Here is a 17,759-nt window from a genome sequence, read left to right as displayed (position 1 = left end):
ATTCAGTATCATGAAATCATCCATCCTATCCCAACTAATCTATGAAGTTGAGATATTCAGAAGAGCAACGTCAAAGGCCCTGGGCTGTAGGATATCAAGATTTATTACAAAGCTATAACAACCATAATTAATGAAATGTAATTACTGAAATTGTACAGTGTCAAACTGTATTGCTAGTAAAAAGACCAGAAATACTGAAAAAACAATATACTAAAACATGAACCAAATTCGTAAAGATTGACAACTTAAAACTTCCGAGGATCAAGGGATACCCTGGAAACAGCATAGAAATATCTTTGAAGAGGAGATAATTGCAACATGATAACAGATTATTCTCTAGAATACATAAAAATTTCTACAAATAAATAAAAAGGGACAACCTTAGAGGGGAAAAAAGGACCAAAAATATGAATAGGCAATTCACAGAAGGGTCAACTTGAATTGTCAATAAACACACTCTCAGACTTGCTAGTGATGAAGGGGATGGAAATAAAATCACACTGAGACCCATTTCACACCAACCAGACTAGCATTTGTTCAAATTTAACAGTATGATTAGTTAATAAATTCACATGGTTTTAAAAATGAGTAATCTAAGTATCTAATAATGGGAACACTAAAGTATATTATGGTACATTCATTTGATAAAATGTTATATGATCATTTAACTGACTGATACACATCCTGTGTAGCAATACAGAAAATCCTTATAACAGGATGAAGAAAATAATCAAGATTCAAAATATGTAACCAGAAATGTTCTCAATTAACAGGAGATAAGGTATAAATGGTCAGTCAGCACATACAAAGCATGCATATGAAATTAAAATGAGAAATTACCTGTCTCACCATCAAGTTGTCCAAAGATTTTTAAAGAAATAAACTCTTTACTGGGGAGGGTGCCAAGAATCAAGCATTCTCATACACAACTCCTGGAAATTTATAGAAACTGGCACAACTTTTTTGCAGTTCTGTTGACAATATGTCCAAAAACTTGTGTAAACCTTTGGACTTAGAAATTCCACAGATAGGAAGCTTTCATTAAAAAAGGATTTTCGATGTGGCAAAGGTATAGTTACCAGAATATTTTCACTATGTTATTTAATATAATGGTAAATAACAATAATCTAAATGTCTAAAAAGAGGAACTACGCACACCAACTATGATATAGACCTATGATGTAATCCTATATAATAAAAGGATAATATGCAAATTGACCCTAACAGTGGAACGACCAGTCGCTATGACGCGCACTGAGCACCAAGGGACAGACGCTCAATGCAGTAGCTGCCCCCTGGTCAGTGCACTCCCACAGGGGGAGTTCCATTCAGCCACAAGCAGGGCTGATGGCTGTGAGTGCAGTGGTGGTGGCGGGAGCCTCTCCTGCCTCCTCGGCAGCACTAAGGATGTCTGACTAAGGATGTCCCCAAGGGGAGCGGGCCTAAGACATCAGTTGGACACCCCTTGAGGGCCCCCAGGCTGCCAAAGGGATGTCTGAGTGTCAGTTTAGGCCCATTCCCCCAGGGAGCGGGCCTAAGCTGGCAGGTGGACATCCCCTGAGGGGTCCTGGACTGCGAGAGGGGGGCAGGCCGGGCTGAGGTACCCCCCCCAAGTGCATGATTTTTCAGGCACCAGGCCTCTAGTAGTTTATAATGTTTTAAACAATATAAAATACATTTATTGGCAGAAAAAATACATATGCCATGTGAAGAAAGCCAGAACACACATAGTATGATTCCATGTTTGTTATACATATTTGAATGGTTCCTTTCCGCTGCATTTTCCCATTTTAAACAATGAAATACATTACTTATATAAAAAAGTTATTAAACTATGCAGATGAGAAAAACATCTGAAGGAAAATGTTAAATCTTAACAGAAGAGTGTTAGGGCAATGGGGTGGTGGGTGTGTTTTCTCTTTTCTCTCTTTTTTGTAAATTCTCTGCAATGTTCTTACATTACTTTTATTACTTAAAACTAGAGGCCTGGTACACGAAATTTGTGCAGGGTGGGGTGGGGGTCCCTAGCCTGGCCTGCACCCTCTCGCAATCTGGGACCACTGGCTCCTAACCGGCTGTCCGGTCTAATTAGCATATTATGCTTTTATTATTATAGATTTTTTTTAATGAATGGGAACAACAGTGTGGTGATGGCAAGGGTGGGGGAAGAGGTGGAAGAGAGCATGGAGGGAATAATGGTGGTGGAAAAAAATAAAATAATAATAAAAAGCAAAAATGAATGGGGAAAGCAGTGCCGACCTGTGAGCCCACCATTAGGAAGAACATGGGATTAGCCTGCCACGCCGGCTTCCCTTCCCCTCCATCCTCCGTTCTGCGAGTGGAGACGCATTTCTCCCCATTTCTCCAGGGAAGCCTCTTGGTGACCTTGTGTACCAACCAAGAGTTCAGTGAGCACAGAGCAGAGCTGGTGCCAAGCTGCCATCAGCGTCTCTGGCCGCCCCACTCAGCACTTGCTGCGCTATAAAAAGACTCGGTGGGAGGCGAGGTCCCGCCGGCGCTCCCACCTCGGGCTCGGCCAGGAGGTCCACCTTGGGCCTGTAGGGGTTCCCATTCCCTCAACCGTTAGAGGAAGGGTGCGGAGGGGATGGTCCCCATGGTGCCCTCGTGCAGACTTTCTGATTCTAGGAACCGGTAGGACATACACCCAGCAATCACCAAGACAGACATAGAAAGCCACACACACATTCGCATCGATCAAGAGCGACACAAACGAAAGGGGGGCGAGCAGGCGCCCCGCGAAGCTGGGTGCCATCACGACGGCATTTGCACGGAGGACCGGCTTTCGCTAAAGGCCTCCCTCCACTTACTCTGTAGTCTCTGTTCACATCGCTGAGCTGCCAGTGGTCGTCAGGGAGGCCCATGCGCTGGTACTCTTCACTGAGGTCCAACAGTCGCCAGCCTTGCTCTCTCTCTTCTTTATCCAGCTTGGGGTTGAAGGAAAAGCAGTATAACTCCTCGTATGTAACTGCAAGGGGAGGGAGAATAAAGCCTAATCAAGCTCAGTCACTGCCAGAACCAAAGCTCTTCAAAGCATCTCTGTCCGGCTGGAGCTCACGGAGAAGCCAGCCCAGCCCGCACCCCTGGGAACCCAGCAGCGCCCTGTCCTGTGGGCAGGGCCACCCACCTCCTCCCAGCAGGGACAGGGAGACCTGGGACAACCGGACTCAGCTCTGCAAGAGCTGCTTTCATCTTAGAAACAAGGTCTTCTCCATTTTGTGCTTTCTTTTTTAGAAATATATTTTTGTTGATTTCAGAGAGGAAGGGAAAGGGAGAGAGAGAAACACCAATGATCAGAGAGAATCACTGATTGGCTGCCTCCTGCACGCCCCCCACTGGGGATCAAGCCCGCAATCCAGGCATGTGCCCTGATCGGGAATCGAAACTGTGACCTCCTGGTTCATAGTTCGATGCTCAATCACTGAGCCACACTGGCTTGCCTGCACTTTCTTTTTCTTTTTTCTTTTTTTTAGTCACTTTTGAAAGCAAATATATTTTCCGGACCACAAAATGTAAAGCATAAATATTAATTAAGAATTGCATTCATTAGAGGTCAAGGTTATGTCTACTGAGCTTGGATTTGGGAGGGCCTCTGGGAGATGGGCCAGTGCCCAGGCTGCTGCCACATTTTGATGCTCGACGGTATTAAAAAAGGAAACAGTTGGAAAAGCTGTAGGATATATTTATATGTTTGCACTGAAAACATTTGAACTTTTTACGACCACATAAATGTCATGATTATACTGCTCAGACAATATTTATAGGATCCCTAAAAAAATATCAGTTCAAAGTGCATGGCACCCTGGTCAAGAGGGGCAAGTTGAGGAATATGTAATGAAGTTCTTTTTTCATTTCGGCCAGGATATCTCTGCCTTTTATGCCTATGGGGCCAGACCCATTCCCCTCTCCCCCAGTAATAGCTAGGATTTGGTTTGGGGGGCTCTGCTTTTCTCTGTGGGCAGCATTGAGGCCAGTGCTGTCCAACAGAAATCTAAACAAGCCGTGTACGTCCTGGCCAGTGTCCTCGTGGCTATGTTAAACAGCTGAAAAGAAACAATGACATTCATTTTACTAATATAATGTATTTAACCCAATATACCTAAAATATTGCCATTTCAACACATACATATTGTAAAACTTATTCATTGATAGCTTATATATTTTGGGTTGTACTGTCTTTGAAATTCTGTGTATATTTCACACTTGCCAGCACATCTATTTTTTTTAAATTGGTTTCAGAGAGGAAAGGAGAGGGAGAGAGAGAAAAAAAAACATCAATGATCAGAGAGAAACACTGATCAGCTGCCTCTGGCACGCCCCCTACTGGGGATTGAGCCTACAACCTGGGCATGTGCTCTTGACCAGAATTGAACAGGAGACATTTCAGTCTGTAAGCTGACCTCTAACCACTAAGCCCAATCGGCTAGGGCAGTGGTTCTCAACCTTCTGGCCCTTTAAATACAGCTCCTCATGTTGTGATCCAACCATAAAATTATTTTCGTTGCTACTTCATAACTGTAATTTGCTACTGCTATGAATCATAATGTAAATATCTGATATGCAGGATGGTCTTAGGCGACCCCTGTGAAAGGGTCATTCGACCGCCAAAGGGGTCGCGACCCACAGGTTGAGAACCGCTGGGCTAGGGCCTTACCAGCACATCTTAGCTCATTCCAGCCACGTGTCAAACTCTAGCAGGTACATATGGCCAGCAGCTACCACACTGGACAGGTCAGATCTAAGCACTTCCGGTGACAGTGATTCGTGGCTGATAACTCACCAAACCCTTGTTTCATCCCGGATTTGTTCTAGTCAAATGTATGAACCCACCTAGCAGGCACTATGTGGGCCTCATCTTACAGAGGAGAAATGTGAGCAAAGGGAGGTTGAAGAATGTTCCCAGGGTCACACAGCTAGCAACTGGGGAGTCTGAACTTGAATTGGGCAATCTGGCTGTTCAGTACATGTTCCTATCCCCCCTCCCACCCACCCCCCTCCCCAAGGCAGATCCTTCTCTCTTCTGCCCTGATCGACCACCTGTGTGTCTTGTCTTTCCTTGTTCCATATCCTTAATCATCCCGTTTTTCTCCAATAGATGTCTTGCCCCTCACCGTTTGCTTAGGTCCCACCTTGATTCCTTAATCTGTTGAAGTACGCGGTGTGGACAGGGAAATGCCCCTGAATGTGTGCATCCGGAGGCCCTGCACACGGTCTCCGTGACACACAGGCAGCCTGTGATCAAAACTCAGCTTCCAGTGCGATCACGACTGAGGTAGCTCATTTATGAGGAGGAAGAAAGATAAGGGTCATATTGAACTACCATACTTTCCCATTAGGCACGCACCCTGTCTTGTAAGAGCAAAGTTCAAAGACTGGGGGGTACCAGTGAGGTAAGCTACGTTCTGCCTCCGTCTCTCTTGACGTCGTATTTCTAAACGTCAGAATTCAGAATTCCGGTGATGTCAGCGAATAAGAAAACGCACACAGCCAGGCTCCTGCACACACCAACACGAAGCAGCTGCCGTCAGTACACAGCGTTGCTTACAGTCTTAGCTGACTGAGCCGACGGCATAGAAAAGTGAGATTCTGTTCTGGGAACAGCCGGCTTGACCCTGACACATCCTTCCCATCGCTAAGTACCATTTTCATGAGTCAGGCTCTGACAGCATCCCGCTAACCGCAAGTGCGATCGGCTCTGATGCCAAAAAAAGTCCCTTGAGAAAGCCAGTTCCCTGAGCGAAAGAAGAGCAAAGGAGCGAGGAGTAATCGTGGACGTTAAGTTCCCTCGTTAAATATTTACGAATAGGTTTACGGGTAGAAGGATTATTATCCACAGTTATTGAGTGTTCTATGCAGGGGCTCACGCTCGTCCTCACTGGCAAGAGGCGAGGACACTCACTGCGCAGAAATGAAAGCGAGAATAATCTGTGACGGGCGTTCAGAAGATCGCTCTCCAACCGGGAGACAGGAGAATGGGTTTCTACTGGAGTTATGAGATTGCTGCTTTCAGTTCAAGAAAAAAGGGTGATCCACCACCCGTCCATCCCACTTTAAGTCAAGGCCTATAGAAGGGCAGAGAAACCTACATTTCTGTCGGTCAGAGCCCAGTCTTGCTAATGCGGGCAAACTTCCCACCCGGAGGCCAGCCCAGGAGAAGTCTGCTCGGAAAAATGAAAGGGTGTCATTGACGCAGTGACAAATGTCACTGAAGAGTTCCCATTCGCAATATTCTCTTCCCCTCCCCTCCAGCTCCTGCAAAATACCTCACAGACTGTTCAGTGAGTGGCAGGGAAGTAAGTTAAAAACAAGGGGAGGGCTAGAGAAATCTCTAGTCCAGTGGTTCTCAACCTTCCTAATGCTGCGACCCTTTAATACAGTTCCTCACGTTGTGGTGACCCCCAACCGTAAAATTATTTTCGTTGCTACCTCATAACTGTAATTTTGCTACTGTTATGCATCATAATGTAAATATCTGATATGCAGGGTGTATTTTCAGGGGTCGCGACCCACAGGTTGAGTCTGTCTGTAGAGTCTAGTCCAGTGATGGCGAACCTATGACACGCGTGTCAGAGGTGACACGCGAACTCAGTTTTTGGGTTGATTTTTCTTTGTTAAATGGCATTTAAAGATATAAAATAAATATCAAAAATATAAGTCTTTCTTTTACTATGGTTGCAAATATCAAAAAATTTCTATATGTGACACGGCACCAGAGTTAAGTGAGGGTTTTTCAAAATGCTGACACGCCGAGCTCAAAAGGTTCGCCGTCACTGGGCTAGTCTCTACAGAATCTGAACTGAGAAAACATGTACCTGGCCCCTGGAGGAAGGGCAAATCCCTGATGGGTCACCCTCCTAGAACAGACGTGTTCAATACGCCGCTGGCTTTTCACATCCCCGAGTCTGGGCCGCCACGGCCCACGTGGAACGTCTTCAGCTGCCGGTGGCGGCAGGTTGTACAGGAGGTGCCTCACCCAGGGCCCATCCCTAGGGGACATCACGAGGGGACACAGGAGCTCCTCCCACGAGAAGTAAACACTCCCCACGCCTCGGACTGGGGAGGTAAACGGAATGTGCGCCTCTCATTAAAACTTCCTTTCAGAAGAAGTTAAGAGTAAATTATTCTAGTATTTATTGACCTACGTAAATCATGTAATTGCTCAACAAAAACAGGCTTGAAGGTGTTTCTATCTACTCAGAAAGAAAAAGGATAATTTCTGAAAATACCACATTCAATTCGGAGGGAACAGCACTTTGCCTGTGTTCCCAGAAAAGCCAAATCAGTGTCTCGGGGTCTAAGCGGACAGCATACGCTCGACCCGAGCCCAGAGATGCGGATGCGTGTTTCACGGACATGGCTCGATGTTAGCCCCGTGGCCCATCATTAACTCAGCATGTGTCACCGCCATGGCTTCAGGGCCCGCGGCTCTCAGCAGCTCCATCACTCTCAGACCATCCCACTTCCTGCCTCCCAGAGAGGATGCACGCCATCAGCGGAAACTCCTCCGACTTGGAACCACCAAGCCCGCAGAAGGTCCTGGCTGGGCACCCAACCTCTGCGGCTTCCCTCCCATAAAAAGGGACGGGTGTGCATTCCACCCAGTGAGGGAGCTGTGGGTAAAACAAAGCACTTGGGGAAGAAAAAAAAATAACCTCGCTTGTTTCCCATGAATCAGGATAAAGGTTATGAAAACAGAATATTTAGGGAAAAAATATGGGGACAATCTCCTCTTATTATAGACTACCTAGGAGGGGAAGTAATTTAATATGAAAAGAAACAGTACTTTTCAGCCCTAACCGGTTTGGCTCAGTGGATAGAGCGTCGGCCTGCGGACTGAAGGGTCCCAGGTTCGATTCCGGCCAAGGGCATGTACCTGGGTTGCGGGCACATCCCCAGTAGCGGGTGTGCAGGAGGCAGCTGATCGATGTTTTTCTCTCATTGATGTTTCTAACTCTCTATCCCTCTCCCTTTCTCTCTGTAAAAAAATCAATAGCCGAAACCGGTTTGGCTCAGTGGATAGAGCGTCGGCCTGCGGACTGAAGGGTCCCAGGTTCGATTCCGGTCAAGGGCATGTACCTTGGTTGCGGGCACATCCCCAGTGGGGAGTGTGCAGGAGGCAGCTGGTCGATGTTTCTCTCTCATCGATGTTTCTAACTCTCTATCTCTCTCCTTTCCTCTCTGTAAAAACTCAATAAAATATATTTAAAAAAAAAAATCAATAAAATATATTTTTTTTTTAAAAAAAGAAGAATGAAAACAGCTCCCTGGTCTGGACAGTATATGTGGCTTATCATCACATTAGTATTAAAAAAAAAGTACTTTACAAATCAAAAGGAAACATGTAACAACCAATGTAAAAACTGAACGACATAATAATAATATTGATTGTTTCCCTTACACGTTTTTTTTTTTAGTTGAAAGGAAAAACAAACATGAATCAGCAGCAGCTGAATGGGAAGGGTGGGTGAGGGAAGGGAAAAGTCACCAGAGAGACACAGAAATGTGGGCATTTTGGATTTGAAAGTAACAACTGAAAGCTAAACTGCTCCAAATGGTCTGCTTAAATTGGGCAACTTAAAATAAATGAACCTGAAAGCCATTTAAAGAGGGGTGAGAAGATAACACAGCTATTATTGGATTTTGCACTTAAAATGAAAATGAGACTTTTCCTGTGTATTTTCAACAAACAAGTGTTCAAATTAAACATCAGGATTGTGGAAGCTCACACTTAGGGGAGAAGAGCTGTGGACTCAGAGGTCAGTATAATCAATAGAGAGGAAATGGCCACTGTAAAATCCGCTGACGCTGCAAGGACTAGACAAAGACTGTAAAGAACTATGTTCAGCAAGTGACACTATATCAACTCTGATATTTTATTTTTTGAATATATATTTTTCTTGATTTCAGAGAGGAAGAGAGAGAAATATCAATGATGAGAGAGAACCACTGATCAGCTGCCTCCTGCAGGCCCCCTACAGGGGATTGAGCCACCTGGGCACGTGCCCTGACTGGGAATTGAACCATGACCTGCTGGTTCATAGGCTGACGCTCAACCACTGAGCCACACCAGCTGAGCATTATGAGATTTTAAGAACTGGGGACTAAGATAAAATGAAAAAATAGTTTAGTAAAAATGGGGAAATAAAAGAGATGTTTTAAATGCTAAAGGGCCCACCAACACTACAGAGGGAAAGACAACTGTTACAAAAATAAACAGTAGGCAGCAAATTAGAGGAAGGAGAACATAAAGAACATGGGGAAAATGGAAGTCCTCTGAGAAACAGGGCCTTCTTTTAATCTGAAAGCTGTATAACCTGATTAGCACTTTGAATCTAACTTATTTTCTCACTAGGGCCACGCCACTATTTTAACCTAAGTTATTTCTTTACTAAGAATTAAGGAACTCACTGAATTTGGCTACATTATTTTTTTACTGCGATCTTTATAGTCCATGACCAAATTCTTACCAATCTTTTTTGCTGTTGTTGTTAATCCTCAACTTCACATCAATTGGTTGCCCTGTCCCTCCGCCCCACCCCCACCCCGCCATGAGCCCCAACCAGGTGGTGGGGAACCTGCAACCCAGGTATGTACCCTTGACTGGAATAGAACCCATGACCCTTCCATTTGAAGGCCAACCCTCTAGCCACTGAACACCACCAGCCAGGGCAAATTCTGACCAATCTTAATTAATTAAAAAGGCAAACCAATAAAATGTCACCAAATGTGCTAGTCATTTGGCTTACCCTTTCCCCAGAAATCCTAATTCAGGGAAAAGAAAATCTCAAGAGCTTTGGAAATATCTCCTTCACAGGCCTTGACTTCAATGGACCCCCCAACATTTCTTCTTTTGTTAAAAAAAAAAAAAAAAGTCCTCTACAGGACCTTGTGGTTAGCTATGTCCATAAAGGAAAATGAAAGTATGTGATTTGTGTCGTCCACTAAGCACAGAGCTATACTGTACCACTAGAACTCAAAGTATACCCCCCCACACACACACACCTCTTTTCTGATGTACCTGGAGGAGAGGGAAGGTATTTTGTGGAAGATCCTTGGATGGTTCTGATAAGCCACCCCTGGCCCCAGCTGGGACACCCTCCAGCCCCATTCCCCACCTCCACCCAGATTCAAAACCCTACTCCCAAGGCTATAGGCTGGAATCTGTCCTACTTTTAGCATGGCCTTGAACATTCAACTGTGAAACTGCTTGGGTCCTACTTCATCTTCCCACACTTAGTAAAGTACTGTGGTTTATGTAAACTGTCACTGCTCATTCCAATGTTTCAAAATGCTGGTGGCTTTTTAAAACCTTTTAAGATAACGGCTTTAATTCAATGAATTACTAAGGTTTCCTTTTTTGATGTGTGGTTGTCTAATAACTAACTCTCAAAAGTTCACTTTGAAGAAAAAGTGTGCATTTTTAAAACCAGGGGAACACTGTGATTTTCCCCCTGTGGGGGACCCTCACACTGTGGGTCCTGGGGCTCACCATCCTTGGGCCGGAGCCCTCACCGGCCTGGGATCTTCCAGCTGCTTAGCCCTTTCCCAGGTCTCCAGGCTATTCCTAACCCCATTAATCCGGTCGGAGCACATTTGTTATCCAGCACACCCATTAATCAGTGACACAGACACTGCTGGCCCACAATTGTCCTCACATTCTCGGCTGCATGCAACCTCATGTCCCTCTTCCCAGACCTCTGTTCCAATTATAGTGCCGCCTCCCAAAAGTTCAACCGCTTTCCTGGCTAACTCTGCAGTTCTTTTCAACACAGCAAGAGGAGAACGCTCCAACCAGCTGCCTTCCAAGAGGAGCACACAGAATCGTCAGGTTCTGACAGCCCCTGGCACCGTTTTCATGACCTAACTTTAGCTCTTAGCTGTCTACCGATGATATGGTCAGAGCCTAAGAAACCGAGGACCCGACTCACTGCCTTGAGGAGCATCATCAAACTGCTGGTCCTGAATCGCAAGGCATTCAGCAAAGTAACTACACGCCCATATCCTATTTCCTTACTCATGACTTCTGGGTAGCACTACCATGGATATGACCTTTACATCAAGGACCTCTTTTCACTGTATTCTCCTCAGAAACTCAGGCATGTATTTCAATGTATTGATTTCAGAGAGGAAAGAAGAGGGAGAGAGAGAGAGATAGAAACATCAATGATGAGAGAGATTCATGGATCGGCTGCCTCCTGCACGCTCCGCACTGGGAACCAAGCCTGCAACCCGGGCATGTGCCCTGACTGGGAATTGAACCGTGACCTCCTGGTTCATAGGTTGATGCTCAACCACTGAGCCACGCCAGCCGGGCGACATGTATTTCTTTTAAGCAATAAGAACCCACAGCTCACAGAGGCCACACAGGGAGACAAGACACACTTCTGTAGAAGAGGGTAATGGGCTACACATCGGAAGACCCAGGATGAGGGACATATCACAATACTTCTCAAATCAACCAAACTGCCTTCGAAGGACACTTAAAGAGCTTCTGTTTAGGAGATTCAACAGATCCACGCTTTGAATATTCAATGATGCTAACATGGTCTAGTTATACCAGCCTTGGGACACATATGTTACTATCAAAAAGGAGCAGAAACCAAGCCTTAAAAGCCCCAAGGTGGGGAAGACTGCATTGGAATTGTGTGACAGCAATGTTTTCCATAGGAAACAATTTGTCAGGTTGGGCTTAGACCTCCATCCAGGTCACGTGATTCTCACAGTATCAGAAGGGCATAATCTTAAGAGGATTTTACCCTGAAGGGAAAACAAACATGCTTATAACCCCCAGAGATAAAGTGAATGCTAAGAATAATGACAGGTCCCTATAGGAGGCAACTCAGGGAGAGCTCCTCAGAGATAAGGAGAGCTATGATTCTGATTTCTTGGCCTCTTCGGAGGCCTGGGAGAGCATCTGATGCCTAAAACACTGGACATGCTTGGGTGCCATGTGCACTGGCCGGGTGTGATCTGTGAATTTCTGAAGGGTGGGCCCCGTGCCATGCCGAGCTCCCCTGGCCTACCTGGCCTCGTGAGGCGTATCAGAGAGATGTACACGTCGTGGCAGTCTCTCTCCTGGGGGATGATGAGTTGTAAGAGCTGGAAGTTCTTGCAACGAATAAGCAGATGGCACCCAGTAGCCGTTGTTGCCTGTTTCTCGATGGTGGAAATCTGGCTGTGAAGAATCTGCAACCGAAAGTGACGTGGATAAGCTAAGCACAAACAACTGATACACAGGGCGAGGAGTGACACAGATCTCGGAGCCACACAGACAGACCGGCAACACTCCCCAACCTTCAGCTAGCTCAACACCTGCACTCAGATAACAAGAGCTGAGATGTTTTGGGAAAGAACCAACCAGATTTCCCGTTTTGTTTTTTCTGTGCCAAGCTTTCGGATACCCAGGCTCATGATTTGGAGCCAATGATTCAGCGTACTCTTTTGCACAAGTCCGGGCAAGGGAACATTTTGGTAGTCAACTGCTGATTGCAGTTAATAGCTCAAATGAAAGAAGGTCATGAGAAGTTAGTAAAATAAATCTTGCAATCAACAAAAGTCAGAGATGACTCCGCTGGGAGGGGCCACCGTGCTCCCGAATTCCACATGGAATGCTCAAGCTCAATAGCAACTTGCACTTGTTTGCTAAGTTGTTGGGGGTCAGGCTGGCTGCAGAGGAGACTTCTTTTAAGGGAAATCATGCTGAAGGGCATGTCCATTGTCTCAGGAGGGTCTCTGCTCAGTCCTCCATGGCAAGCATTTCATCCTTTCAATTCCTCTCCAGTAAGTAGTGCCTGCCACCTTCAGCTGCAAACGGAGCAATGTCTATGGACTAGAGTTCTGGTCCTGGTCACGATGTCATGGTGAGCGGGCTATACAAAATAAGGAATATCCAGTCTCATGATTGCATAGCAGAAATGCCTGATGATAGGACGCTTCCCTAGCTTTGCTTTTCCCTCCCTCCCTCCCTCCCTTCCTTCCGTCTAATTATCAGAAAAGTGGAGACAATGGAATAAAATGACTATATCCAGGATACTGACATTACAGAATCTCTACTCAAAAGCTGTGACATGAACCACTTGTATCTCTGGCTCTTTCTAGTGAAACAATTAGTGTTTAAAATGAATATGTAGATCAGTGGTTCTCAACCTTCTGGCCCTTTAAATACAGTTCCTCATGTGACCCAACCATAAAATTATTTTTGTTGCTACTTCATAACTGTAATGTTGCTACTGTTATGAATCGTAATGTAAATATCTGATATGCAGGATGGTCTTAGGCGACCCCTGTGAAAGGGTCATTCGACCGCCAAAGGGGTCGCGACCCACAGGTTGAGAACCCCTGATGTAGATGAAGTAGAGTGGACTCTACAGGAAAAGGCGAAGGTCACATTCCCCAAACAGTCCCCTGAACACCCACACACCAAGAGCCCGCCCACCTCACCCTAGGGACAAACAAAAGAATGGTGGATCCAGCTCTTTACTTCAAATAACGGAAATAAGAAATGCATACCCATGTTTCCTTTCTTGTGTCAGGTGCATTTTCCACGAATATGACATGAGTAGCCGTCAAATACAAAGTTCCTAGGGCTGCTTTTTTGGAAGAGATTCGATCTAGCAAGCGGACATTTTCGACCTAGGAAAAGCATTTGACACAGTTATAGTTACAGCACCGGAGCTAGTCAGGAAAGTGAAAAACAAGTGGGTAATCTTGTTCTTAATCCAAAATGCAATTTGAGAATTTTCCCAATAAGAAAAAACCAAAATTTTCCCCTTAAATTAATTAGCTCTCAGAATATGAATCTGTATACCAAAAGATAAAATTTCCCCAATTACTTAAATATGACCTTTAATGTACCACAAAAGATTTATAAAACCTCTTCTTTAAGATTACCCTTTCTATATCTTAAATAGGTCAGTGTTTTCATTTCACTGTAATTATGTAATTCTAATTTAAGGCAGGTAGTGTGTGTATCAAAGTTCAGCACTCACACAATAACTATGTATGAATTATTTTCTATTAAAAAGAAAATATACTTTCCTATGTGTTTCATGGTTGTAGAAATTGACTCAAGGCTGTTTGCTTCCACATAAATGAGTAGGAAATAGAAACATATATCTGGGAGCAAAAAGTATCAGAGAAGTGTTCTGCATTTTCCAAGGAAAACTTCTCAAATTAAGATGCTCACATTCACTTATAGTAAAATCTCTCTAACAAATGGAATTCTCACCACTGAGCTCATTTGAACTGTTAGGAGAGATTTCTTGGAAACGATTTTTTATCAGGAAGATATTTCTTACATGCAGAGCAATTTCAAGGATGTGTGCACTGGGATCATTCCAATACAAAATGTAATGGAAATGACAAGACAATCTCTCCAGGGCAAGCAAAAAACTGAAGACGGACGCTGGCTCAACCCTCATCCCTCAAGTCAGGATGGTTACTTGCCCTCCATGAGGCAGCTTAGGGCCTAGTGAGTCGTATGTGCCCCATTCTTTAGGCCAATGGAGAAGCTGTGGTCCTGATGTGACTGGAGAGCCCAAGGCTTCCCAACTGCTCCAGGGAAGACCTAGGTGGGTATCCAACCTAACAAACACTGCAAGGACAACTCCAAGGGCAAACAGCACTCAAGACACCCATCGTCCAGTCTCCTCTGAGCCCTTAGAACCAAACCAGTCTTCCAGGTCCCATCCCATTTCTTCCCAATTTCCAGGGATCTAATGAGGTAAATAAAGCATTAGGTACTTCAAATATTTTCTTTAGTCAGACCATTTACTCCAGGGTGGTTGCATACTTCTTGAGACTTGGTGAATGGTTGTTTCTTAAAGATGTTCATTGAAGAACCTATCAGCTTCCGGATTTGAAAAAGTACTTCTGTTGTTACTGATATGCTCCACATTCTTTCAATGGGTCTCCATCCCTCTGTCTCCTTCGTCAATAGTCTTCATAGCATTGGTTTACTTTCCTACTAGGTGGCCATCACTCCTTACATATTCATCGGAACAGTTCATACAGTAAGGATAATAACCTATGGCCTAATTTTATGTTTTATAACTGATTCTTTATCAAGCTCTTTTATTGGTTCTAAAGCTTTTTTCAATAAAGTCACTTGGATCTTCAAAAAGTTACTTGAGTAGAGAGGAATATTTTCTATAATAATTTGTCTCTTTCTTTCCAGTATTTATACCTCTTTTCCCCCTTGTGTAATGACATGAACTAGACCATTAAAAATAACAATGACAGTGGTGACAGCAGCCACTCTTGTGGGTTTTTTTTCGTTTTTTTAATAACAGTGTTATTGAAATATAATTCACAATTCACCCATTGAAAGTAGACTATTCAATGGTGTTAAATATATTCACAGCATTGTACATATCATCATTGTGCAAACATTACCACAATCAATTTTAAAACATCTTCATCACCCCCACCCCAAGAAAAACAAAATCCTGTACCCATTAGCATTCCCTCCAAATCACCTCAGCACTAGGCGACCACCAATCTACTTTCTGTCCCTATGCATTTGCTTATTCTGGACATTTCATATAAATGGAATATGTTATACTTTGTGACTGGTTTCTTTAACTTAGCATCATATTCATTTTGTTTTATTGCAAAGTAACAATCCATTACGTGGATACTAGAGGCCCGGTACATGGGTTTGTGCACTGGTGGGGGCGTGGCCTTCGAGGATCAGCCCGCTGTGGGAGCTCCGCCCATCCTTGTCAACTGAGCGGCGCTCCCACTGTGGGAGTGCACTGACCACCAGGGGGCAGCTCCTGCATTGAACGTCTGCTCCCAGTGGTCAGTGCGTCATAGCGACTGGTCAACTGGTCACTCTGGTCATTTTGCCGTTGGGTCGCTGGGATTTTATCTATATAGATACAACACTTTATTTATCCATTTGTCAGTTGATAGTCCTTTGGATTGTTTCCACTTTCTGGCTGTCATGAATATTGCTTCTATGCACGTTCTTATACAAGTGTTGGTGAGGGCATACGTTTTCATTTCTCTTGGAGATTTATATATATATATGTATATATATATACACACACCTAGGAATGGAATTGCTGGATCAGATGGTAACTCTTTGTTTAACCTCTACAGGAACTCTCAGACTGTTTTCCAGAGGGGCTGTTTCATTTTATATTCCTACCCAGTATGAGGGTTCCAATTTTTCCACACAATGCTTGTTGAAACCTCTTTTTTATTACAGCTATTCTGCTAGGGATAAGATGGTATCTCACTGTAATTTTGATTGGCATTTCTCTGATGATTAATGATGTCAAGCATCTTTTCCTGTGCAGTCCTGTTTTTAACAGGAGCACTCCCAATATCTCACCATTGAGTTTGGTATTTTTTTTATCACATTGTGGAAGTGATCCATTCTTAGTTTACTGAGTTTTAATTTTGAAAATCAGAAATAAACAGTATGCCATTTTAATAATACTTGGATGAATTATTTGCTTTCTAGCATTAATCCTGTGTTATCCATAGTAATAAATTTCTTAGTTATTAAAGAAGTCAGATTGTTGGTGTATGACCAACCTGGAACTGGTGTATTAATGTTTTAATATTGCTTACATTTCATCTCTGCTAATTATTTTGTTTTGTTTGCAGTATTTTTGTTGTTTTGTTTTGGGTTTTATTTTTTTCATCTATGCTTTTAAGAGAGACTTGCTATTTGTGCTACTTTTATTAGGTGAATTCATCATGGCCATGATTATATCAATTGATTAGACAGATTTCAATATTCAAATAATTTATTACTTGAAACACTTTTTTATTCAGAAATAACTCTTTAATAATTATTTCAATGTCTTAAGTGGTTATAAATCCTTCAATATTTCCATTTCTTGCTAAATCTCATTTGACATCTATTTTACTTACAAATTATCTCCTAATTGCTGATTTTCAATTCTTACAATGTTTTAATTCTTATCTGTGGATAAATCTCTCTCTCTTTATCTCTTCTCTCACTCCTAATATTGTAAATTATGTTCTTCCTTTCCTATGGTTAGATATGCAAAAGTTTTTGTTTTATTTATTTTAAAATATATTTTTTTTATTGACTTCAGAGAGGAAGGGAGAGGGAGAGAGAAATAGAAACATCAACGATGAGAGATAATCATTGATCAGTTGCTTCCTGCATGCCCCACACTGGAGATTGAACCCGCAACCCAGGCATGTGCCCTGACCGGGAATGGAATCGTGACCTCCTCGTTCATAGGTCCATGCTCCACCACTGAGCCTTGCCAGCCAAGCACAAAGGTTTTTCTTCAAAGTAACAGATCTTGGACTTATTAATTTAATAATTTTTCTCTTTTGAATTGTTCATTATGCTTGTGCTTCTTAGTAAATGTTTTAACTTGCTTTCTTCGGGTATATATGTGGTTTTTGTTCCTTTGTTCATTTCCAAAAGCTCAGGTTTAATAGTCAGCTCATTAAGTTTTATTCTTCTTGCTTAGTAACAAAATTTCAAGTCCAATAATTTTCCTCCAAAGTAAATTTTTGGCTGCATGTTATGAGTTTTGCTTGCAGTATTAGCATTCTTGCTTCCCAGATAGACTATAACTGGAATTTTTATTTCTTCTTTGACCCAAGAGTTTTTAAGGAGAATATTTTTCAATTCCCACATGATTGGATTACTTTATTCAAACTTTTGTCATTAAACATTCTATTTTAAACTAACTCCAACGAAGATATTATGAAAGAGAGTTGTGGGAAGAGAGGAGCAAGGGGAT

The 17,759-nt window shown here is 43.3% G+C and overlaps 1 protein-coding gene across 1 annotated transcript in view; it reads right to left on the bottom strand.

The window, feature by feature from the left end:
• Window positions 1-17,759, bottom strand: part of MTMR7 (myotubularin related protein 7) — a 79,838-nt gene that overhangs the window by 40,714 nt on the left and 21,365 nt on the right. The window contains exons 2-4 of the mRNA XM_081084732.1: window positions 13,528-13,650; window positions 12,042-12,204; window positions 2,829-2,986 (exon numbers count right to left, since the gene is read on the bottom strand). Coding sequence (XP_080940858.1) covers window positions 2,829-2,986; window positions 12,042-12,204; window positions 13,528-13,650 — 444 coding nt within the window. The remainder of the gene's footprint in view (window positions 1-2,828; window positions 2,987-12,041; window positions 12,205-13,527; window positions 13,651-17,759) is intronic.

The sequence above is a fragment of the Myotis nattereri genome (assembly GCF_964212035.1).
Source record: "Myotis nattereri genome assembly, chromosome: 2".
In the NCBI taxonomy this organism is placed as follows: Eukaryota; Metazoa; Chordata; class Mammalia; order Chiroptera; family Vespertilionidae; genus Myotis; species Myotis nattereri.
This window is presented reverse-complemented; position numbering and strand designations above follow the sequence as displayed.